A 25207-nucleotide genomic window follows, 5' to 3' on the forward strand; every position below is an offset into this window, starting at 1 on the left:
CAATTTTTTTTTTTTTTAATTGCAAGTCTACTGGATTAGTCTATTTTCAAATACTGAAGGGGATTCGGGAAGGAAGAGGAGCAGAAAGATGGAATAACTGATACTCTGGGTGATCTCCATCATTCTATATCATTCATATGTCCTTCAAGCTATCTCTCTGCAACGTTTACAAGCATATTTCTGCAGAGAGCTGGGCAGGACACAATCTGTCACTTAACATTGTTAAATGTTGTGGCTTAGTCAGGAGCCTTGAGAAGGGAACCTCATCAGCCCACCCCTGGCTAGTTCAGAGCTATTTGTATTTTATATTTTACTTACAGCTCCAGAAAATTTTAACTGTTTGTTTTAAACTGAAAACAAGTTTTTGGTGTTTGTAATTTCATGACAATCACATCTGGAAAGAAAATTATCAAAGTACAACTTAAAATTTCAATACCCAGAAAGAACCAAAAGGAAAAACGCATTCCAAACAAATGAAAAGGTTTTGGTTGAACAAAAACCCAACCAACCAATCAAACAAACAAAAAAACCAAAACAAAAAACCAAAATATTAAAGAATCATGATTTTGAGAAATCATTATTTCTGTACATCTACTCTGAATGTTTCACTACAGCCTGCAGCAATTTAGGCAGACATTTTTAAGTGATAGTCAAATTGCCACAAACCTTCTCCAAAGTAAGGCAGTGGTGTGGAGGAGATTGGAGGGTACTTGGCTGGAGGGTGAGGTGTAGGTAGATGGGTATAACAGTCCCAGAAAAGCTGTGGCTGCAGCCAGGCTTTTAGTGTGACACAATGATCCTACTGGTTTTAAGGTAGGACTGTCCCTGTGTTTGCTTTCTTCTACCCCAAAAGATATTTCAAATTAATCTGCCTGGTAATCAGTTAAAGGAGGTTGTTGTAGCTAAGAAATCAGAAGTTTTGGCACTGAACAGCATGGTCACAGATTATTAACAAGTAAAACAAATGAGTAAAATTAGAAAGATATCAAATAAGATCAATTTTCCATTTTCCCCTTTGAGTCCTGACCTTGCAGCTGTGTGCCCATCCTGGTACGTGGCAGTGCCTGCATGAGGCCCACTGCTGGAAGGTTTCCTTCCTTACTGATTGCAGTTTTCTCCCCCTGTATATGGCCTTTCCTTGGAAACTGCTGTCTGGTAGATTGCCACTTTCAGAAGCCTCAGACTGTTTGAAGGCAATTATTATACAGACCACTCCTTCCTCCCCCAGCAGTTCCCTTCCCCACTTGAGGACTGGCCATGCTGTGGGCCTCACAGAAAAATCATAGGACTCGACAACTCTCTTTCCATTTTAAAAGCCCATATCCTACTATTACATGGTCTTGAGCTCAAAAATGTTGCCTCCCTGTGGAGTGCCACTGTTCAGCCCCTCATTATAACCTGGCCATTAGTATTTTTTCCTCCCTCTCAGGAATGCAACCGGCATCTACAGTAAAGCCAAATCCTGCTGCGTGAAATTTGAGTTAGGCCCTTCACAAGGAAGTCCTGACTTCTTTGAAAAAGGAGTTATATTTAAAAATAATACATGTTCTGGAAGAAAGAAGGCTGATACAGGTTATATTTTTTTAGCTTTTAGGCTGAAATAGCAGCAAAACAAATAAAGCCAACTTGAAGCTCTCCATCCCTGTTGAACAAAGAGCAGCAGAGGAGATTTCTGTGATATGCAAAAATGAAATTGCATTGCTGCTGCAGAGCTCAGGAACCACAATAAAGGTTCCTGATTGCAGTCCAGGGACACCTTAGCAATAAGCCCAGCTCCTGCAGCACTTCCCACCTGATTCACGTTGGAGGAGCTGGTGGTCTAAGCACAGACACAGACGCAGAGCTGCTGACAAACTCACATGAAAAGAAAGCTGTCTCAGTAGCTCACCCTTTGTTATCACCCTTTGGAACATGAGTTCAACCTGGAGGGGAGATTTCAAAGAAAACAGCTGAAAATTCCCTTTCAGAATGGAGTTTGCAGTCAAAGACAGACACAAGCCCCAGTATCGATCACAGTTCCTAAATTTCACACCTTCTGTCTGCTGAATTTGATCTCTCTTGGCAAGGCAGGAGCAACCCACCTTGGTTTTGATGGGTTTGTCTGTGTGGAGCACATGCGAGTCCTCAGTTCTGTTTTGCACATGGCCAGAAGAAGATGGAAAGTTAAAAAACTTTGTGCAAAATGACAAACAAATATTCATAAGCTATCAAAGAGAGATAGAAAAAAATAGAATGGAAAAAAAAAAATCCCCAGCATCTGAAAGCACCAAACACCAGCTCTTAAAAGCTTTTTCAGTACTTAGACCTCCCAAGAGATTACTCAGGGAGGATGAAACTTCATGTGATGAAATGAGAGTCGAAGTTGAATGCGATAAGGAAGTGTTAAATGCCTGCTTTATATCAAGCATTTGCTAAAATGTCTCCTAATGCATTACAAAGGAGATGCTAACTTTATACATTACAGCTGTTCAATAGAAAATTATGCATAGAAACTTAGATGAATTCAGAGTTGTTGAGACAGAGCTATTAATTAAACTGGGGTGATACACAACTTGAGGATCTCCAGAGATCATACAGAGTTTCTTTTAACATAATATAAAATACTGCTACACACCCACTAACACGTGCTGTGCTTGTCACCTTCCAACTGATATGGTCTTGGACATCGGAGAAGTACTTACAGGGCACTGAACAGATAGAAGAAAAAAAAAAGGCCCCAAATATTCCCAAATTAAAAATCCCCACGCTCATAAAATCCCCACAACCAGACACAGAAAAAAAAAAAAAGAAAATGAACCTGAAGAAATTTAGACTCCAGTCATGAGCACTGACCTAAAGGATCCTAAATTTGTTTGTCCAACCAAATTGGACATTGCATAGAGGTACACTTGGCATTTATCTGGTTTGGCAGAAGCACATTCCCTTGCTAATGTGCAGTAACCTGTAATATTCATTATCAGGGATGGATTCAGTATTTATTCAAACTAAAGCTGATCAATCTCATCTTGGTCCCTGTAAAATTGATGGAAGCAGAATTGGGAATTTCTTGGGCAGCTGGATTGTTTGTGTTCTGTTGTAGATGGATGCTTTTTATAAAGTTTTTGATTCTGTACGCATAAGTGAATTATTTCCTTATGTCATCTTTAGTGCATAATAGTGTTTTAAAATGTGCTTATGAATTAAGACTGCCCACAGACCCATTAAAAATTATTTCTTGATGTGAAGGATAAAGTTCTTTTATTTAAGTGATTCCCAGGGTCATGGAAGAAATGCTTTTACAGTTAGATTGCTCCATCACCGTTCCTAATAAAACCTCTCCCCTTTAAAGAATTGATACTAGTTGCTGTCAAAATAACATGGTAAATTAGAACAGATTTTAATACAGAGAGCATTCAGTGGAAATACATATTTTCTCAAGAAAAGTATGAGTATGGTCCATAAATTTAGAGACTTGCATAAGTGACTCTCTATCTAAAGGTGCCATCTGCCATTCTGCAGTGGGGCACCACCAGGCTTCCTAATAGAGCATAATGACATGCTGGAGTAACATCAGTTCTATGGGATGTTAAATATTCAGTAGCTCCTCTTACATAGTAGAAGATTCAGACCTTAGCCTTGTATAAAAATATGCTGTCAAAAAGCTAGAAAAACCATACAAATCACCCAGTCCTGCACAGTAAAACCAGCTGCTGGGGTTCTGTGTGCCCCAGGGCAGCTTTAATTTGGACATGCAATATATCACCATAGGGCTACTTGATCAGAGTTGCAGTCTCAGGAAATATTTTCAGGACTATTCAATTTCCATTAGCAGTTTCTCCAGGATATATTAGACACAAACTGGGTTTCCTTCAATATCAATCATTCATGTTTTCTCTTTCATCCTGTCTTGGCTAAAATGGGATTTTCATGGAGGCTGTGAAATTGCAAAATTTAGTCTGTTCTATCATTTAGACTTTTTAATGGTGTTTTGCAGCCATGGCTGGGTAGGGAGCCTCTCTCCACCCCAGTGTTAGAGAACACCCAGTGGTGTTCAGTATTTTGCCTTTTCCTTTGGAAGTTTCCTCCCCCTCTAACCCCTCTGTCTTCCTGCACACTCTGACTGACCACCCTTGGCTCTCTGGCACGGGGGGCTATTGCTCTGTTCCCCAAAGACACAAGTTGGTTACTTCCCAAATCTCTGAGAGCAGTAACTCCTCCAGGACCAAGGCTAAAAATTAGTCATGATTTTCACAGAGTGCTGTGATGCTGAGAGAAGGCAAATGCTAGTTATACCCTATAACAAGTTGTACCCTATATACAAGGTTCCTTCCAAATTCAATTATCCTACCACATCATTAGACCCATACATATCAATGCAATGATGATGAAACCTGAGAAAGCCTGCTTTCTGGAGAGCTTGCAAATTTGCAAATACTGCTTATTTTTGCTTGTTGTGGAAAGAGAGAAAGAAGGAACTTTAGGAACTGAAATGTTCTCAAAAGGGGCAGCTGGTGAGACCAGCTGGTGATTCACAGGAGTTGAAAGTTCTCTAAAAAATGGGCTTTGCTCAACAAAGACCCCCCAAAAACTAAAACAATTCCCAAACAAAGCAATTCAAAGAACAATCAAAACCCACCAGTGCTTGTGACTCTTCCATGAATTAAGTTCTTTATAACAGCAACTAGCTTTGTTATTAGTGTTTGTATTTGGTCACTTTACTAATTATGTGATTCAGCTTTTCCAAGTAAACTCCTGGAATTTCCTCCCTCTGATTTGTGCAGGCACTTCTCAGGGCCAGTATTTCCCTCCATTTAGCTAAAACAAACAAGAGCTTTCTTTTTGAAAGTAGTTCAACATCATGAGATAAGTTTCCTTCCTCCTTTTAATAGCTTCAGAGTTCCCCAGGGGGAAGTACCAAAAACATTATTTCCTTCCAAATTTTGAGAGATAAAATGTTCTGGTAGGTGGTGAGATTAGATTACAGTAAAATTAACTATTGGTTTCCAGCTTTCATTCTTCAGGCTGCAACCTCAGCCCTTACAAGTCTGTTGCTTCAACTCACCTGCGGTGTTTATTCACCTTTCCCACTGCTCTGTGCCAGGCAGTCATGGAGCACATGGAATCCCCAGTGTCATTTATTGACAACCCATAAACAAAAGCCATAAAAGCCATTAGTTCATGTGGTCACTGCTCTTCAGTCTTCAGCCTGTGAGGAGCATTCCTGAGGACAGGGCATAAGCTCTTAGGACCAGAAATGGGATCACAGGCTCTACCATGACATTTCAAACATGAAATGAAAAGCCCATGCAGCAGCCCAGCCACAGGGCTGGAGGAGGTAGCAGTGAGGAGACTGAGTCCAGCTGCTGCCCATCTCAACCACTTCCTCCAGCTGGTCTGTTCTGGACATTTCTTTTATGTATAAATAAGTGAATAAATAAAATCAGCTAGCTGTATCTGTTGCTCACCCTAACCACAATAGGGTGGATTGATAGCTTGTAGATGAGAGTTTTGAGGAGATATGGAGAAAGTGTCCTTGGAGATTAATTCAAGGACAGCACTCTAAGGACTCTGTTGCCCATTTTTCAAGTGTTCCTGTGTTTATTTACTGAAACAACAGGAGTAATATGACATCATAAATCTTTTAAAAATGGAAATACTAGTGCCAGTCTTGAAAGATTAATATAAGGAATGCCTTTTAGAGTGTGCTCATGGAGATGTAAAATGAATGATTAGTGTTCTTGAACATTAGAATTACAGTGTATAATTGTAATGTTATAGTGGTTATATAGAAGCCAGAGATCCCCTAACGGAATACATTGTGAATTTAATTATTTACATGGAGAAATCAGGGCTGATGTAAACACTGAATGATAAAACTACAGTTTCCTACAATCTGAAAGTGTTATGAAGGAGTAGCATGGCTATCCACGTTTGTTATTTAGCTAGTTTTAAATTCTATAGTTGATATGATTTGTGCTCTAGAGTTGGAATGTCTTTTTGGCTATTTTCCTGCAAGGAGCACCATATGTACCAAAATTCATTGAACGAGGATTTTGCTTGCAGGAGCGTGACCCCACATCAGGGGCTGGTTCCTGGGGCAGGGAGGGAGCTGTTTCTCACCAAGACCCAAGTGGCCACACAGGGTGCTTTGCCTTGTACTCCTTCTGCAGCCATGGCTTCAAACCTGTTTGGTGGAATCACATCCAGCAAAAGCATGAATAAAAAAATATGTATATATGCTAAGGAGACACATTTGCTTAGGCTGGCTGCTGGGTATACATACAGTCACTCTGAAAAACCCAGGAGTTCCTCAGCTGCTCTTACAATGTCAGCAATGTTGAAAATAGAATTTCAGGGAAGGACAAAACACCTCTCCCCTGCACAAAAGGCAGGATTGTGTGGATTCAGCATCTCTGTGCTGACAGTTCTTCCTGTGTTTGCCACTCTCAGGGCACCTTGCAGGGTGCCTGGCTATGTGCGCCTCAGTCCTGCAGCTCAGCCCAGGGCTTTGCAGGCTGGGCTGCGCTCGGGGCACCTGCACAGCTCCAGGGGCTTCACTGGTGCCTGTGAACAATATGATATGATAGCAAAGCAAAGAAAGGAGGATTTTTAAAATCCTCTCATCATAAAACTATCAGACAGTATTCAGCAAAGTGGAAATCCCTGCTCTGATAAGCCCTGGCCCTGGAAGGCAAGGGATGCAAAGTTGAGGATGGAGCTTCTCTGGCTGGATGCCCTGCAGTCCTTCACACTTGGCTCTCAGTGCTGTAACTCACCTGTGGTGCTGCACATCCTTGTTAGGAAAAGAGCATCAAACCAAATTGAGCTGCAAGTGATTCACATCTACTCACAGGCTTTCCCTTTAGCTGGAAAAAGACTGCAATTCAGTGAAACACTAATTCCAGAAACCCCTGGTGCATGATCCTTAACATGGGTGTGGTGTTGTGCATACAAGGAACTGTAAATGCTGTATAAGAGCACATTTGTTAACACAGTTTATTGGCACACTTATTGGCAAAGCATACATAAAATACAGTTGTATTATATAACACACTGACTCACTGTGTCTTTACATGATGAGTTGAACATATTAATATGTAAATGAAAAAAAATTAGTTTCTTTTATAAAGTTTCACATAAATACACCAGAATAAAAAACAAAACAAAATGAAAAAGTAAAACAAAGAAAATGAGGGCTTTACAAAAATATTATACAAGAAATATACTATGAAAAGAAATAACAACAAAGCCAACTCAGATACAATAATAAAAACACAAAAGTTTTAGATTTATTAAGCTGCCCACAAAGTTAATGGATTACATGGCTTTAAAATATCTGGATCGACAGCAATTTTACAAAGCATAAACTCTCATAGGACTGGGTGTCTTTTTCCACATAAAAATATTTCTCATGTCTTTGATGAAAAAAAGACATTTCTTGTTTCAGTATTTTTTATTAAATGATGGATAGAATATCTACTGGCATCAGCTAAATGTAAATTAAAAATGCTGGATCCTTTAAATGATTAACTGATGAAAGAAAAGTTAAAGAATGAACAAAAGTTACTTTACTTTTCCTTAAAAGCTGATCTTTTTCTGAAACAAGAAATTTCAGGTGCAAGTTGAAAAGCAGAAAATATATTACAATTGTAAAAAGTTTTACATAGTTATGTTAATGAGATCCTGAGCACTGATGACTTGTTAAAATATGGCCATTGTTTGATGAGGAAAAAAACAACCCCTTCCAATAAAATGCACTGTCAGAAATTTGCCATGAGATGCTGTATAATTTTCAATTATTTTAATTGAGGTCAGTGCCAGTATCTAGTTGTATGACAATACTTCCAAGGAATGTATATGGAAGCTTATACAAGAGTTTTCCCTAACGAAAAGAGTTGGATAGCTTTAGTTTAGAAATAGATACTGTATCATTTGAAAGGTGTTTCTTTTAAATTTTATTTTGAAGAATGCTGTGAAACAGTAATTAATAACCCACTGGGGTACATTGCAGTGGGCACTGCTGCAGAGTGACCTATTGGGAAGCTTGTGGTGTGGGGTTTTCAGATTTAGTCTCCTGGTTAGCAGCAGGTTTGCTGTTCCATGGGCTGTTATTTCCCAGTGCAGGTGAATTGTTGAAATCTTCTTCATCATCCATGCCATTTGCTGCATCATACTGTGTATTCTCTAATCTAGTGATAAGCCTTTCGTCTTCATCCCCGAATTCGCCTCCCATCAGAGTTGGTTCTCCTACCACCATCACATCCTGTGAACAGCACCCAATATTTGTTATATGGAAACCTTGAGAGAGAAAAGATCAACTTAAAAAAATTATGTTAGAGAATTCGCATCTCTTTTACTTTGTGACATTTGAACAACAGAGTTAAAAGTTCCCATTTAGTAGGAACAAGGAGAGAGGCTTACACTATATTTCTAATTAAATTAAAAATTATAACACATCTCTATAGCTGCATGCTCATGGCTCTGGATCTCAGACACCCCAGAACTGAAAAGCAGGTAGGCTGAAAAGTATGCCTGATTTTAGCAAACAAACAGGCTGTCAAACTGCCTTTAAACTTGTCCTTAAAATATTTAGCCTTTATCCAGTAAATCCTTCCTGAGCCATTTTCTTTGGAAAGACACCAGGGTGTATCTCAGTAGGAACTTGGTGATATGCATGTTTTGAAAGTAGTTTAAAAGAAACCACGTTTCTTATCCTCAGACTTCTCAAACGTGGAGCACAGCACTCTAATAAAGATGGTAACTCTCTTATCCATAGCCAGCCAAGCCCTTTTACGCATCCAATATACTTGACATTCTGCTACTTAATTATGGTAATTAATTTAGGTAAAGTTTTCGATAAAAACAATGTTCACACTGATTTGACAATTTGCATAGCTAATTAAGTCATTAGCAAAAACCTGCTGATTGCCAACAAGCCCTGAATTTACCATCTGTTATTTCATGGTGCCTGTCACCTAACTCCATGTAGGCAACCCTGCCGCCAATCTGTGCAGTAAGAGGACCAATCTGTCCAGCTGGTACCGTAAAAGCAAGATGAAGAGTGCTAATTATAATTACACTGATGAAGCTAGTACTCATCAGAAACTAAAGCATGCAAGAAAGAAAGAATTCATCTAATCACTGCTTTAAGTACAAATTGTCCTTCCATGAAAACAAGTAAACCGCCTACTGTACTCCAGTGCATCACAGATTTGCTGCAAAAAAACCTAAGCAGCATGGGATAGAAAGGTGCAAACTTGAGATTGGAAAGCAAAGGTGCAAAGCCAGAGAGCTCTCTTGTTCTCTCTGTTCAAGGGAGAATCAGGCTGCTGTGCTAACAGCTAAAGAAATATGTGGGATGCATCTTTTCATGCAGCTCAGGTGTCAGGGCATCAGGTAGTGCTTGGTAGAAGTGCAGTAATTCCAGATGTATAGCTTTGTTCCTGCTGATTTAACAAGCCCTTCCAAGAATTCTGGTGAACAATGGATTCACTTTTTAAAGGATCTGTTCCTCCTTATGAATGTTAATAGCAAACAGAAGACAAATGTTTGCATTTAATAAGGTTTCTTTTTAATCAGATATCTACTTCCTTCACCACAAAACAATACAAATTATTGCCTGCAAGTGTTTACACTATTTCTTGATATCCCTCAGCAAAGGCTGGCATGTTACAAAAGAATGTTTGTATCACATTTTCAGCCTGTGCTATGTAAAAAAAAAGTGAATATATGAAAATTGTTACATTATTTCCTGTCCACTTTGTCTGTTTTGTTACTCCATATATTCATAAAATATTTGGTTAAAAATACCTCACCCACAGCTTTGTGACATAGAAGTTTAAAAGACAAAGGCATTCATAAGCAAAAGTTTATTCTAATTCATCCCATCCCTCTAAACAACAGGCAATGTGCAGTGTGCCCTGCTGGACCCGACCTAATGTGTGGCGAGAGCAGTAATGACCAAGGAGACCTGGCAGAGGACAGCGAGCTGGGTGTGAGTGTGCAGCTTACAGGGCAGGCAAAAGGACCACAGGGGCTGAAACACAGGCTCACACATTGAGGTGGCAACAGCTCCTTTGACCGGCATTCTCAAGGACAGGTGTAGCTATGAAATTTTCTGAAAAATCCTTTCCTTAGGATTTTTTCTCCTGAGAAGCTGGGAGGCCTCAGGAGCGAAATGTAAACAATGGTTATCTGCTGCTGTGGAATGCAACAGGTGCATCTGTGATTGGTCTCATGTGGTTGTTTCTAATTAATGGCCAATCACAGCCAGCTGGCTCAGACTCTCTGTCCGAGACACAAGCTTTTATTATCATTCTTTCTTTTCTATTCTTAGCTAGCCTTCTGATGAAATCCTTTCTTCTATTCTTTTAGTATAGTTTTAATATAATATATATAAAAAATTAATAAATCAAGCCTTCTGAAACATGGAGTCAGATCCTCATCTCTTCCCTCATCCTGGGACCCCTGTGAACACGGTCACAGACAGGCCTGAAGCTCTCTCGGTTGCCAGACCAGCAAGAGGTCAGCACCTGGGATGGGACTCAGACAAGCACGTCCAGAGTCACTGTGGGGCTGCAGCAGCTGGCTGGGGGGGCAGTGAGAGAGTTAAATATGTGTTACATCCACCCAGTGATGGCAGGGGGAAATGTGCTCAACAGCTGCAAGTGCTGAAAGGAAGACAATCACTCTAGGCCAATCTGAGGAGAGGTAGACTAGGGTACTAAAATGCATTAAGTAAACAAAAGTGTAATCCCCACTCCTAAGACAATATTCCTGTTCCTGATAATGGCAGGCTGAGGATTCACCATCCCATGGGAACAGTGCTAGTTTTAGTGCTCAGGTCCCCTAACACTAGGCTGGGAAAAAATCTCAATCTGTGGAAGGTAACATTTGTGCATCAGTGGGGAGATGTCCAATGACCTTGTGAGTATTTCCACCTCTGATTTCTCAGGTTCATTTCAAATATTATTCCTTTCATATAATGACTCCCACTGAGAGAACAGTTTGCACTTGTATTTCCCTCTGTGCTATCAAGTCCCTCTCTCTCTCTCTCTGGGAATTGAGCTACAATTATATTGAAGTTAGTGGGGTTTTCCCTCACTCTATTTAAAAGACAGATATCACAGCATTCGTTACAGGACATCTGGAAAAAAATTCTTGACAATCTTGCCACTTACAGTTACATCAGGCAAAAATAGTGTCTCAGGAAGCGCACATGCTCTTTCCTCCCCAGAGGATTCTGCTCCTCAGACTGCAAGCTGAAGACCCCACCAAGTGCACCCCATTGAACCTCCACTCACTAGATCCCGTGCAATGACCACCAACCTCTGAGGAGGACTGGAAGTGACTCCTTTTAGAGCCCCTCAATGCTTCTCCTTAAATTGGCCAGTGGGGGTCACTGCTGTTGAATGACACAAGGCTCCATCCCTCCCAGGGTTGAGGCTGCAGCTCTGGAGTGCTCCTAGCTCCTGCTCATGGAGTGAGAAGCAGAATCCAAGAATTAAACCCTAGTCTCTTGCATGGCAGCACACACTGCTATGGCCTAGTTATGGTAGCACATATTTGACTAAATTAGTTTAAAAAAGATTTAGACTGAAGTCACTCAATCTTATTAATTTACTCTGAGATTAGAAACAACATTTTTGGTCAAGGAATGTCTCATGATAGTAAAATATGGCTGTAGTGAAGCACTGTAAATAAAGCAGTGGTTGTTTTACATTATGTGATAGAAATGTAGTATTTTATAATATAACCACAAAAGCAGCTTTCATGTATATCATACCTTTCATCCTGTAATAACCCTAGTTGCCATCCAAGCTTAAATTGATGCATATAAACTATATAAACAGAGATCACTTCACACAACACTCAAATGCAAGCACTTCTATTTAACAGACTGGTCGTTTCTAGGTTTTATCTTTACTTTTTATACCAAGCCTCAAAATTTTAGCTCTGCCCTGCCCAGTTAAGTGACTAAACTTTTTAACTTGGGGTCATCCTATGTCTAAACAATGTCCTGGTGAAGTTTGGAGGTAAAAATATCTGTTGGGCCATGTAAAATTCCCCATCCCGAGCCTTCCATCTTTGCTGCTGTTAATGTGTAGCCTTGCTCAGTGTGTTACAGTGGTCAGTTTGTAGCTCTGTTATAGTGGTCAGACTGCAGCTCTGTTACAGTGGTCAGTTTGTAGTTCTGTTACAGTGGTCAGTTTGTAGCTCTGCTGTCACAGCCCCCAGAAGAAGACAACCCGCTTCACAAGCCTAAGGTAATTAAAAATGCCTGGCACTCTAAAGTGTATCATTTAAGCACATCTCATCCTCCAAGGACTGAAAGTTGCACTAGTTTTAGCAGCTGGAGCACCTCTAAGTGCTAAGTCAAAGGAAGAAGGGTTCCTCCTCCTGCTTTCCTTCTTATGGAATTGTGTTAGTGGTAATTATTTTAATAATTGACTTTTTAGCTTCCTGGCACAAAAATTATTAATGACTGAGAGCCCCACTGCTGCCCACAGCCTAATGGTCACTGCTTCAATGAGAAAAACATCAGACTGACTGGTATTGAAATGATCTTTAGAAACAACTGACTTTTTAATTAGGTTTCAGAGTAAACACTTTCTAGAGAAAAATCTTTCACATCTCATCATAATTCTCACTGTTAACTTGACATTCTGTTCTTTTTTGGAATGTTTTTCCTAAAGCACAAAAACTGAAAACAAAGTTATTCTTTCTCATCTCTTTACTACTAAATCTTAGACTGATTTGCATGGTTTTGAGACATGACATAATTTCTGACACTAATCTCTGGCCTTGGCACTGTAGCTCTGGTTCTACAACATCCATTACAAACCTCCTAAACCTACCCTGTTTCTCAAACACATAAGAGACTGCATTGCTCCCTTCCACATTAGCAGGTTTATTTGTGGATTTGGTTTCTGAGCTTACAGAGAGCTACAAAGAGAAAGAGAGATTATTGAAGTATGTAACTCGCTTAAAGAGTGCAAGGAGGTTCTGCTTTAGACTCTGGATGTAACAAAGAATGTTTCATTTACTCAGTGCCATGTAGTGATGCTTTATTCTTTCCAACACATGATATTTCACTGGGTTTATGGTTACAGCACTGCACTCAATGGGATCTTCATTAGTAAATGAAAGCAAAATCCACCTATTAATTTCTGTGGTCATGACTGGGAGCAGCCTAGAGCAATGGTTCTTAGAGTTTGTGAGAGTTGTGGATTGCTACCAAGTTTCAAATATATGAAAATGGATCAATGTGCCCTTTTAAAATTAAACTTAACAGAGAGCGATATTTAAGTGAAAATAGCTGGATGGACCCCTTCTGATGACCTTGCTCTTAACTGTAACCCACAGATCACAGTATACAAATCACTGCTCTACAATACAAGGGTTTGGGCTTTCAGGAAAGTTGTATTTGGAACAGAAGAACATAAAAAATTCTAAGGAATACAATTTTAGTCAGTGAGAAGGCTTGAAATCTGAGCAAGGTTTGGAAAAATATTGCAGCCAGCTTCAAATACTAGAGGAAATTATTAGTACTGTGTAAGTGGTAAGGCAATGACATACCCAAATTAGGTAACTAATTTCTTTAAAATGATAGGAAGGCCAACATCAGAAAGACAAGTTTTCTATGAACCTTGCAGAATCTTGCCCATCTTTGCTCTTTGTCTAGAGGGAATTGGTAACTCCCAATTTCTGCCTAATGAGCCTTCCAAAGATCAGATGTGAATGAGAATATGAACAGATCCAAGTTCAAGTTACTGGTGTCTGCTGAGACTAAGGCAGCTTAGCAAACTACAGATTCTGGGTCCCTGTCCTGTCTGTCCCCTTTATGCACTAAAATCAGGCAATGCACCTATGGGGAGCACTGGCAGTACTGAGCCTGCACCCAGGAGAGTCTGAGAACAGGAAACTTCTGGTGAGAAAAACGTTTTTGTATTTGTGCTGACTTTAGCAGCACTTAGCTCTACTTCCACCACACTACACTGTGTTACCTCAGCACCTACAGGATTTGGGTCAAAAGCGTCACTGGACAAGCAATGGGCCAAGCTAAGAATGAGTTGTGTGGCATCCTGGCTAACTGCATTTGTATTGAGAATGTAGGAAATATGTAGTACATAGCAAAGGTATTAAACAAGGGACTTGGGCCAGAAGAGTCATGTTGACAAGAGATCCTGAAGGGATCCTGAAGGTCTGCAATCAGTAGCCTGAGAATGAACAGAATCACAGAAACCACTGTTCATCCCACCATCATAAGAGAAATTTGATACAATAGAGTGCAAGTGACTGTCAAAAGGACAAAAATTTGTATTTTATTTACCACAGTTGAGAAAGCATAAACAATAGTTAGAGATAAGAGGATGGACTGAGAGTGAACATTTTCAAATTCCTGATGAAAGGGAAGATGCCCGCCCACTAGCAGACACCCTTCAGATGCTGCTATGGATTGTCATTGGAGATGTATCAGAATGTGTCAGCACTGTGGAAATGCTAATAAATTTAGGGCAACGCAAGAAGCACAAATCATACTGATTGATTAGGCTTCCACAACTTCAGGATGCGGTGCCAACCTGACCCATGCATGGAAACACAATCACATAATTTAACTTTCTGAGCTTGGCTCTGTATTGTCTGCACTGTCCTTTCCTGGACAACTGATCAGAAAATAATGCAGGTGGAGGAAATGGCACAACCTTTTCCTTCTACTAGTAGAAGAATGTCTATCTGGCAAGTAACATTCCCTCATTAATCAAGGTTTTCCCAATGTATTTATTTAAAGAGTTGGAAGGGGCTGTGGGGAAAATGACAAAACTCTGGAGCTTCAAGATTTTCCATAGCTGATGGTGCTTCTGTTATCTGGACACTATCCTGAACGTGGGACATTTGCCTCTCTAGGCATGAGGACCTCATTAAAGAAACAGAAGTTAATGGTGTGAGTGAGAAATGGGGATGAGGTGTGTGGTAAGTTCACATCTTTGCATGTGACTGCATGCAGCATTAATGTAGGAGCAAAATGGAATAATTACTAATGTCCTAAACCAAGAACATCACATAGAATAGAGGCTAAGAAAACACTCTTTAATCAGGATTAATTTAATATCAAAATTAAAACAACACAGAAGCATAAAAGAGACAGGAAATTAGATGTGGTTATGATGGAGAGACTGACTTTGCTGGCAGGAAAGAAATCATTGGAGAAAAAGAGAAAGTTGGAATACAGGACTTCATATTAATCCAGGGTTAATATAGATATGGGCTCATTGTGGGCCTCTCCAGAGAGGAGGATGAGAAAAATGGAACTGAAACTAGCTCTGATTATTTGAGTCATCTGGATAGAAGATGCAGTGATTTCATTCCTCTTCTCTAATAAAGAGAGGGGAAATGCTTTTTACACTGCAAGTGAATGATTTCAGTAGGGTGGTTTTTTTTTCTACTGAGCAGGAAAGTCCCATTCACAGAAAGCTGTACAGCCAAATGAATATTTCAGTGAATTGAAAACTGCCAAATTGTGTTCAAGGATCTCTTTTCTTCTATTGCATGTAAGGGAAACCAAAGATTAACTTCCAAATGATACACTTTAAGGTACAGTTATGGGAAAGAAACAGAAAGCAAGTTGCTGCTACCTGCAGCTATCTTCAGAAAGCAATGGCAACAAGGTCCACTTCAAAGAATGCATAATTTTGAAGAAGCGTGGGATAACATCTCTTTATTAAACTGAAAAGCGTTGAATAGTTTTACACCAAAATATCCTCCTGCTAAAATTATTTTGAGTTGTCTACTCTACAGGGTGGCCAAACCATCAATTCCATCTGGTTTGCTATCTTTGCTGTGGGGAAGATGGGAAGAGCTGTTAGTATGTCAAATTGAACAGCTAAGCATTTTCCCCTTTGCAGATGGAAAGGAAAAGTGTCCTAAAAATGGAACCTGATCCTCCATACAAAAGAGTTTGGACCATTTTGCTACTCTGGTACAGAAAGCAAAGAATATTGAAAACTATTGCAACATCCTGAAAGCAAAAGAAGGGTAAAAAATCCGTCCCTTATACCATAATAAACTTCACCAATATGTCTCAGATGCTCAACTATCATCTCCATCACAAGAGCAGCCTTGACTGCTTCATGTGTCAGGAGCAGCCTTCAGCACCTGAAGTCACTTTCACTATCAGTGGGAGTGACCGGTAAAACTATCAGAGGGCTCAACCACATTCAAACATTCAAGAACACACAGCTACCAATGAATGCCACAAAATCCTCTCTCCGGGGAGGAGCAGGCTGAAGAGAGCCAGGGGGTCAGATTCTGGTCCTGCTGAACTCTGAGCAGGGTTTAGCTGACAGAAAATGTCTACTGTCTTTAAAGTTGGAGACATCAGGGAACTAGCTAGTTGCTTGGTTTTGCACTTCATTGCAGTTTTTCCTTAAATATGGTTGAATATTGATCCAAAGGTTTTCCTGGCAGATACCATCAGTGGGGCAGAGTGGTGCCTGCCACCAGGAGATCAGGTAGTCAGCCTTCTGACTGCTCTGTGCTGCCAGAAAAACACAGAGATGCCTATATTAGGGAAAGAATCTGACTCTGGGGATGTGAGCCAATTTTAATATGACAAGGAGGAAATATGAGTTTAATGTACTGAAGCCCAAAGCTGTAAACTAGTGGATTGCTAAATCAGTTGCTAAACAAAAATCTTCATTTCATTTCACTGGTGTTAGTCTACTCCTCTTTTTTAAATCTGGATATTCAAGCTTCCTAGGAAGTGTCTGCTTTGTGCTAGCAAAATTCCTATATTCTTTGTCAAGTTTCAGAGGAGACCTACCCCTTCCTATTTGCTGATCAGAAATCAAATAAAAACACCTGCATATTATTCCCAGGATATGACTTTATGGTTCCTATAATATCAAAATAATTTCCCAAACCTTTAATGCATAAGCTATCTCCTTATTGACTAAGGCACACTTTGTCACAATTTGGGGTCTGAATACCCCTGTATCGTGACTTAGGCAGTAAATGTGACATTATTGAAGAGCTGATACAGGTGTTACTCTGGAAATGACTTGGTGTCTCCCTATACAATCAGGATGTCAAGAGTTACAGCTAGTAGGGTGGATAAGCTGAGTACCACATTCCAGGGTATCTACTCTGCAAGTGGAGTGATTGGACAAAGAGATAAAATCTGCAGAGAAGTTAAATCATAACCTGTTCCTGTTCAGCATCTGAACCTGGCACCAATTAGAGGTAAGGTACTAACACAGACAGACCAGCAGCTTCCTCAGGTGCAGCTCTGCTGCACCACTGGGACACATCCTTGCTTGGCACCTGGCAGGTGAAATCTGCAAAGTTCATGCTATGTCTAAAAACACAAGGCCTAATCTGAGTCCCACCACTACTGAAGGGACTCCAGTGACAAAAAGGGGAACTGGCCCAGGCCTTTAAAAAAATCACATCTGATCCTCAGGACACTTCTGTTTGCGTGCATTAAAGCTGCACTGCGGAACAGCTTCTTCCCACCTCTCCACTAATTCCCCACTTCCACAGCACTTTATGCAAGATTGCCTTTTGCATGTGATAGTTTGGCTCAAGAATGCACCTTCTTTACAATGTATGGAAAGAATTAAAGCACCATAAGTGATTCAGGCCTAAAAGGAAAGTGAGACTTACAGGTACCTGACTTGATAGACTCAGGTTTGCAGCAGCTGACTTTTTCTTGCTGTTGGTACTGTTTGCGTTGTTCCCAGCACTGCTGTTGGAAGTGCTGCTGGTAGAGTTTTTCCTTTTCCTCCGTTTGGTTGTTGGTTGTCTTGTGGGTTCTGCTGCAATAAAATGATAAGAAGGAAAGCAAATGGCAGATACTGTTAAGCAAGAACTAAAATGATCCATAAGAAGTGGTGCTGAAATACTTTTTCAATTAGTTTTGAATTACTAAGTTTAATAGCAGCAGTTGTGTTAGATTTAACATACAAACTATAGAATGATGTTAGTACTCAAACCAATGGAATCTGCTTTCAGTTTTTTCTGATGGATTAACAAAGCTTATTTTCCCTGCATTGTCAATACAGGTATTCACTTACTGATGGGAGTATCATGACAATGATCATGATGGTCAGAGTTACTGTGGGACTTGCTGAAGGTCACACAGCAAGAAACTGCTAAATGAAAAGGCAGGTCCTGCTGTGATGGAGGGTACAGGCTCCAGCTCTACCCTACTGCTGCCATCCATGCAGCAAGCAACAAGCAGCCACCCACCCTCTGAGTTCCTTCTACATCTGTGTGGGCTTCACTTTAAAACTGCTGCTCCCAGGAGAACCCATGAATGTGCCAAATGGCATTGCCCTGCAAGCCTGCAAACCTCAGACTGAATCAGGACAATCACGCAGCTTTGCTTAAACTGGCAAAGCACAGAGGGACAATTGTTCTTCTCAAAATTTGGCCTGGGCACCCATGTGAACACTCTAAGATATAAAAATCTTTATAATCTGAAAAAAGAGAGAATTATTATTTTGAAGTGTAAGAGGAATGAGATTAGGTCTAGGCCTGTAAATAACTTAATATTAGTCTCAAAGATAATTAATTATGAATTGTAGCTGTAATTTCAGAGTCACAGCAGGAAGCAGGATTACACAAACAATGAATTCTAATGGAGCCAGTAGGCATTTTGCATTCCATCTACACATATTTTTGTACTAAATTATATCCTAGTCATAGTGAAGCCATCTCAGTGTGCACATCTATAAATCAGTTGTGCCAGACTGAAATCATAAAATATCAGAATAATTTTTAGGCTTGCTTTGGGAACATTGTTAATTTTTATTATTTTCCTTTATAAGTAAGCTTTCCCATTGCTTCTCTATTAATTTTACTATAAAATAAGTAGAATTTTGGAAGTGAAACATACCTGGTGGGGCCACCATTCTCTGCCATTTTTGAAATAAGCAAGTCTTCAAGCAGTCTCGAGGACTTAGATTGTAAGTTTTATGTCTTGACATCAGTTCCTGCATTGGCTCCAGTATAACACACAACTAGAAGAAAAAAACAGAATAGAACAATTTCATCCAAGCAAAGCCTCCATTGATCAGTATTTACATAGCTGGAAATTATATTTTTGGATTTTTTTTTACTCTTGCTAATGGAGCATGCCTTATACAGTTCAGTTTAATCTGCACTTGGATTGCAAAATAAAAACTCTGAATTGGGAAAACTTCTTGCTATTTATTATCCTAGGTAATTTATGGATATATCAGATAAACTTCAACTCTAGTCTTCCAGGCTACAGAGATTTCAGAAGAGCAGAAAATGTTCATGCTTCATTGCCAAAGCTGCAAAGATTGATAAATAATAAAATACCCATCATTGTTTAGCATTCGCATATAGCAAAACATGTTCTTCTGACCCACTGCACACCACAATGAGAACTTATAAATGATCTTTTATTTTGATGTTTCATGCAAAATAATCCAGGTAATTTTGGGCTTTTTTTGTTATATTGAGGACTATACACTCTCTTATCATATGCATGACCCATATGAGAAAAAAAGAGAAGAACTTTATTTTTCTTGTCTGCTTGAATGCTGAATATATAGGATACAGATTTCTGAAAGTATGGAATTTCAAACCTCTTTTTTAAAATAGAGTCTTATATATTTTCTACCTCTTCACTTAATAATTAAATATTGTTCACTGCTTTCTACTCCTGTTAGCACAGCAGATCCAGCAGAAAGAGCACCACGCTGCTTTCTAGTCTCTCCTGTTTATACCCACAGAATCATTTCCAGTCATTTAAACCTCACTCAAAGCCATAGAAAGCTACAAAATTGCACACCTGTGACTGAGGGCTTGCTCTTGTTTGCCAGAGCCTTGGTTTTTAGGCATCCTAAACGAGGAGAAAAACTCCAGGTTGACCTACAGGTGCTGCCTGAAATTTGCAGGGCTGGCACATAGGAGGAAATGGTTCCTTACTTGCAAACTGAGCACATATGATAAGGAAGTAGCTGGCACAGAATAAGCATGGAGCCTGCATGCCATTTTTAGTCACTTTTCAAAGCAGAACTGCATTTAGAAGCAGGGGCAGGTTTGGCTTTTTTTACCAACAGAAGTAGGGCAACAAGTTGATCAAATTATTGGAAGTTGGAATGGCAACTGAATAAAGGTGTAACCTAAACCAAATCTTGTTTTGAATTATTTACTTAATTTTAGGAAGTTTTGCTGAAGGAGTGTCCTGGATTTCTTCGGCAGGAGATGTTTTCCCTTTGTTCTTTGACAAATATATAAGACAGGAGACAAATTCCTCTCTCTGGGCTGCAGAGCTGAGCAACGCTTGCTCCATTCTCCCTACGTGCACCCTTCTCTCATTCCTATCAATGGAGATGCAAAGTATGCAGGGAAAATAGTTGAAAGGGTGAGGACTGCCATGAGGACTGAGTCTAATTCAGCATTTAAATATTACTGTGTATTGGCACTGCTGTTTGATGAGCCTTCCATTAACAGCAGTTAAAACAGAGATAACATAAAGCAGCAGGGAGAATGAAGAGCTTGACTATGAGAAATTATTTTTTTTCAACTGCAGAAATCGAATCTGCAGTTGCCTCATTGATGTTTTTCTTACATAGTTTTTACATATTTTTGTAAATAAATATTTGCAAGAAAATCTAATAGACAGAAAGCTACTATCACATAGTGCACTCTGGGTTTGAATTTTCATCTAGTTCAGTATTCAACAAAAATTAAGAACATCAGGTCCTAAAGTATATGCAGGATCCAGTTTATGCTGTGAAAAAGGTGTTGTATTTTGAGTTGTTATTCAATTTATTCTGAAACCTGCAGGTGCTTGCTCAGGTTGTGTGTGTGTGTCTATGTGAGTGAGAAAGAGATTTGTGATTGTAATGGACACCATTGTTTTGACTCTCTAAATCTGGGTTTCTGGCAGGACTGGCTAAATTTTCTCATTATGAGCTGACAGCAGCAAGAAGGAAAAAATACTTGTGATAATTTTGAGCAAACTAGTTACCCTGGGCAGAGCACTAGACTCACACAGCTCTACTGCTGCTGGGACTAAAAATACAGAAATATATATGTAGGTTCTTCCAACATTTCCTTAAGGACACTTTATTCATTATATACTTACTCTTCCCTAGATATTTATTATTGGCAACAAAGAGAATGTTTCTTCTTTATCATCTTGGCAAAGATGTTTGCTATTGTGCTCTAACCATAATGTGCACTGAGAACTATGCTGTCCCTGCTGCCTGTGGATATCTTGACTGCTAATCCTGTGTATAACCTCTTTCACTTCATACACAAGATTAAAATGGAATACAGACCCAATGTGTAGAAATGCTTGACTGATCTCACTTGCATAGAGAAAAATATATGGGCATTGAGGGCCCTACTCCAGGACATGGGAAAATCTCATCTTCTGAATACTTGGGAGCTGTACCCACTCACATGGATTCTTCTTCTGGTTTTTGGGGAATTCACAACCATTTACTTCCTCTAAAATTGTAAGGTCCGTTTTGGATACTTGAGTAATAGTGGGGCATTGAACTCTATAGTTTTAAATGTATCTACCTCATGTGAATTTGGCATAAGTGTTAAATGAACTGGATTATAAATGATTGATGTCAAATCTCACAGTCTTTTTTGGTGACCTTTGAGACCTACTTGAAATCTAAAGTAACTCAAACCCAAATCCTTGAAAGAGGAAATGATTGTGCTCCAATTATCTTAAGTCCAAAGAACTTGTCATTGACAATCAGTAACTTGTTTTTTTTTTTTTTCCAAAAGAGCCAGTTTAAAAATGTGGGGACAAGATGCATTTAAAAGCTTGATTGGCCAAAACCACCTGCTGTCTTTAACCAATGGTGAGCAGGTAACTGGCAGGCTGGGTTGACAGAGTGAGTTCTTAAAACAAAGCTAATGGAATGTTTTATTCTCCTGCATTCATTGGCTTATAGAAGCCTGAGGCTTAAACTGTCTATTCCCCACAGATCATCTAGTCTCCCTCTGTGAGATTTTTTCACAGCATCCATTTTAACGTTTTTTCAAGCACTGGATAATACCAAAATGTACAAGTTTTTACTACAGTACTATATTAATAATATTTGGGACGCCAACAAAACCAATCTCTTCTACAAGCAGTTTCTTCACAGCTTGAAATCAGTCACCCAAGAAAATAGCCTAAAGACTTCAAGAATTTAGTGCAGTGACGATGTATGATTGCAGAAATAATTTTTACATTCCTAGGAATACAGAACCTTTAATGGCAATGCTTGACAAGAGAGATATTTCTGAGTTCCACACTTAGGCAGCACGAGAGGTGGGATCCATGTGCCTGTGCACAGGTGCCTAGTGCCAGCTGAAATGCCCCAGATGATGCTGGATCTGATCCACCAGATCGCTCTTGCAGTCCCAGAAGGACACAAAGCTTCTTGTGGATGTCACAGGCACTAGAATGTGTCTTAATTGTGTGTGCAGTTGAACAAAGCCTGAAGTTCAAAGAAAATACTTATGTTTGTTTTGGCTTTTAAAATGTATCTGGAAAAATGTGTATCATAATAGATTATGTACGTTCCCTCTGCAGCACTAAAACCCACTGAAAGAACTCCACATCATGCCTAGTAACCCAATATTATTAAAATTAGTTTCGAGTTATCTGAGCTTGTTGTGTTGATGTCTGACCATTGCTCAGAGCCATGGCTGTTTCACTGTCAGAGCTGTGAGGTGGAGCCAGCTCTAGGGACGAGCACAGTGCTTCGCTCTGAGGGATCACTGGCATGAGCAGCCTGCATTTGTGGGTGTCCAGTGCACACCCTTGCACATGGTTTGGTACTACACACACTGGCAGGGACTTTCCTGGACTTCCATATGGATCCTATGGACAATTCATTAGCTAGAGGGCTTGGGTCCAGCTTGACAAAGTGGTAATGCTATACCCTTGGGGCTGAGGGAAGTGAAAATAGGGAACATAATAACATTTGCTTTTGTGTTTTTGTTTTGTTTTGTTTTGTTTTGTTATTTTTTGTGTTAGTAAAACACATCTGAAAGATTTGGATTTATTTTTAATGAATTTTTTTGGAGGAGAAAACTAGCATTTACAGGTTTCAAAACCCAATGTTTTTCAAGAAGGGAGTTATATGAGGAGATAGTGGTGGCACTGCAGACAGAGTTAAAGGGTTCTGAGAATATGGATCCACACATAATTTCCTGTAATACCTCAGATATCAGCAGAGCCCAAACTGGCCTTCATCAGTAAGGGGTCATATTCAGCTCTGAGATCAGTCCAGTCACACCAAGAATAGTTTTAGCCTTATGATCCTTATGATTTTTGTTCTAATGCTGGGTTTTTATATCGGAGAACAGATGCTCTTTCTGGAAGCAGTGAATATAGCAAGAAGCACCGATGTGAAAGCTCTCTTTTACCTTTCGCATACCATAAGCTCAGGCATTATATTTCCAATGTCAGTGGCGATTCCCCTGCTCCCGCAGCCCTTGCTCCGGAGGGTTTTTGCTCGGCGGCTGCGGCGCTGCCGGCGCTGAGCTGCAGGTGGCAGAGCCGCCCCAGCCAACGCGCTCCGCCGCACAAAGGAGCGGCAGCCCTTCGCTTTTTACTGCTTTTTGCATTTTAAAGAGAAATCGGTGAGCCTCCAGCCTTGCTGTATTTAGCTGGTGACACTACATAATCACCCAGGCAGCTTCTTTAAATCAGGAAGCATATCTGGTCACTAAGCCAGGTGGCCAACAAGTCCCACGGTCTACCAAAACAAGCAAGTTTAACTCTCTTCCTATGGCTGCCTATTTTGTCTGAATACATAAAAGTTTCACTAACTACAATTTAAAAAATGGAAATAGCTAAAATTTTTCATGTAGATGACACTTAAGAATGTAAATGTATAATGTAACATTAGTTTTTCTGAATGAGCCAGCAAGGAACCAGGCAGCAATGAGAGTGTTCCTTGAAGTTCTACTGAAATGTAGTTTTAACTCTTTGATGCTTGAAACTTCTCCTGGTCAAATGCCTGTATTAATCACTTTAAAATTATAGGAACTGTTGCATATTCAGAGCTCATGTTGATTTACAGCCCTTCCTAAAAGTAAGAAAACCCCCATTTGAATGGGAGTATTAATCATTGGCTAATATTCAGGCAGGATGTTGGCAGTGAAGGTATACCTGGAATACAATGTGCAGCCTTGAAGAGGTTCAGTGTTCTTTTAGAGCTCATTTTTTATCCTCCACAAAGGCTCTGAGTTATCAACCAACAAATCTAAACAAAACAAAATTTTATTTGTACACTGAAATGCAGTCTTCCCTCTGCACACCCTCTGTGTGCTCTAGAGAAAACAATTCCCGTTCATGCTGCTAGAGAAATTCTGGCCCCAGGGCATTTCCCTGGGAAAGGTCCCATTTCTTCAGAGGGGCAGGATTTCTGAAAAGAACTGAAATGTCTCTGCACATCCACATCCACTGTTTTATGCCCATCCACAGGTACACATGTCCACAATATGTTACTGACACACCTGCAGTGAGGAAGGGGACACACTAGGGATGTTTTTTCTTGTAAGAGAGCTATACCTGGAAGTTTGTCTTCCTTGAATCATTTCAAAACCCTCTATGAGTTCCCTGTATCCCCAGCAGCATGGCACTGAAACAGGAAAGCATTGCTGCACTCCTCAATACAGTTAATTTCTGGAGTTAGAGAAAGCTTATGGCTGATTTTAAATTTCTCTGCTCATGCTTGTTTTTCAGAATTAATGTAAGTTTCATTCCCCTGCAGAACAGAGGGAGGAATGAAAATTTCCTAGGAACATATTGCTGCTTCTTTCACCGGCCGGCTTGCAATTCACTGCTCAAAATAGCATGTGTTTTTTAAGGATCACATGTGAATACAGAACATTTTCATCTTAAAAACCATCTTTGTTTTCCACTAAAAACATGAAGATATAAATGAGAAATGTTTTGGGGTTTTTATGAACTGAAAGAAATTAGGTGTTTTTTTACATACTTGTTTTCTAAGGGGGGGAATGCTTTGGTTTTGTTTTAAATTCTTGCCCAGTATGACAAGTCAAATACAAATCTCTTCCATCAGTGCATTTCAGTGGATCAGCTATATCCATGGTTCTTCCCTGCAAGGTAAACTTTAAGCCAAAAGAAGAGGTTTTGAGATTTCCCTCACTCAACTTACTATTCTTGCTGCCTGCTTTCCCTTTTTGAAGAGCCACTGTGCACTCCTGC

The 25207-nt window shown here is 39.8% G+C and overlaps 1 protein-coding gene across 15 annotated transcripts in view; it reads right to left on the reverse strand.

Annotated features, from left to right (window-relative positions):
- Positions 1-6962: 6962 nt before the first annotated feature.
- Positions 6963-25207, reverse strand: part of LDB2 (LIM domain binding 2) — a 218129-nt gene continuing 199884 nt past the window's right edge. For 5 of the 15 annotated variants that reach the window (XM_064711837.1, XM_064711836.1, XM_064711827.1 and 2 more), the window contains 3 exons: positions 18878-19001; positions 17644-17795; positions 6963-8242 (listed from right to left, as the gene is read on the reverse strand). In XM_064711837.1, the coding sequence (XP_064567907.1) occupies positions 8012-8242; positions 17644-17795; positions 18878-19001 (507 nt within the window). In that variant the 3' untranslated portion in view covers positions 6963-8011. Of the gene's footprint in view, positions 8278-11307; positions 11451-17643; positions 17796-18877; positions 19002-25207 lie in introns of all 15 variants that reach the window. The other 10 variants (XM_064711832.1, XM_064711842.1, XM_064711830.1 and 7 more) reach the window with 7 other exon arrangements.

The sequence above is a fragment of the Zonotrichia leucophrys genome, chromosome 4 (assembly GCF_028769735.1).
Source record: "Zonotrichia leucophrys gambelii isolate GWCS_2022_RI chromosome 4, RI_Zleu_2.0, whole genome shotgun sequence".
Lineage (NCBI taxonomy): Eukaryota > Metazoa > Chordata > Aves > Passeriformes > Passerellidae > Zonotrichia > Zonotrichia leucophrys.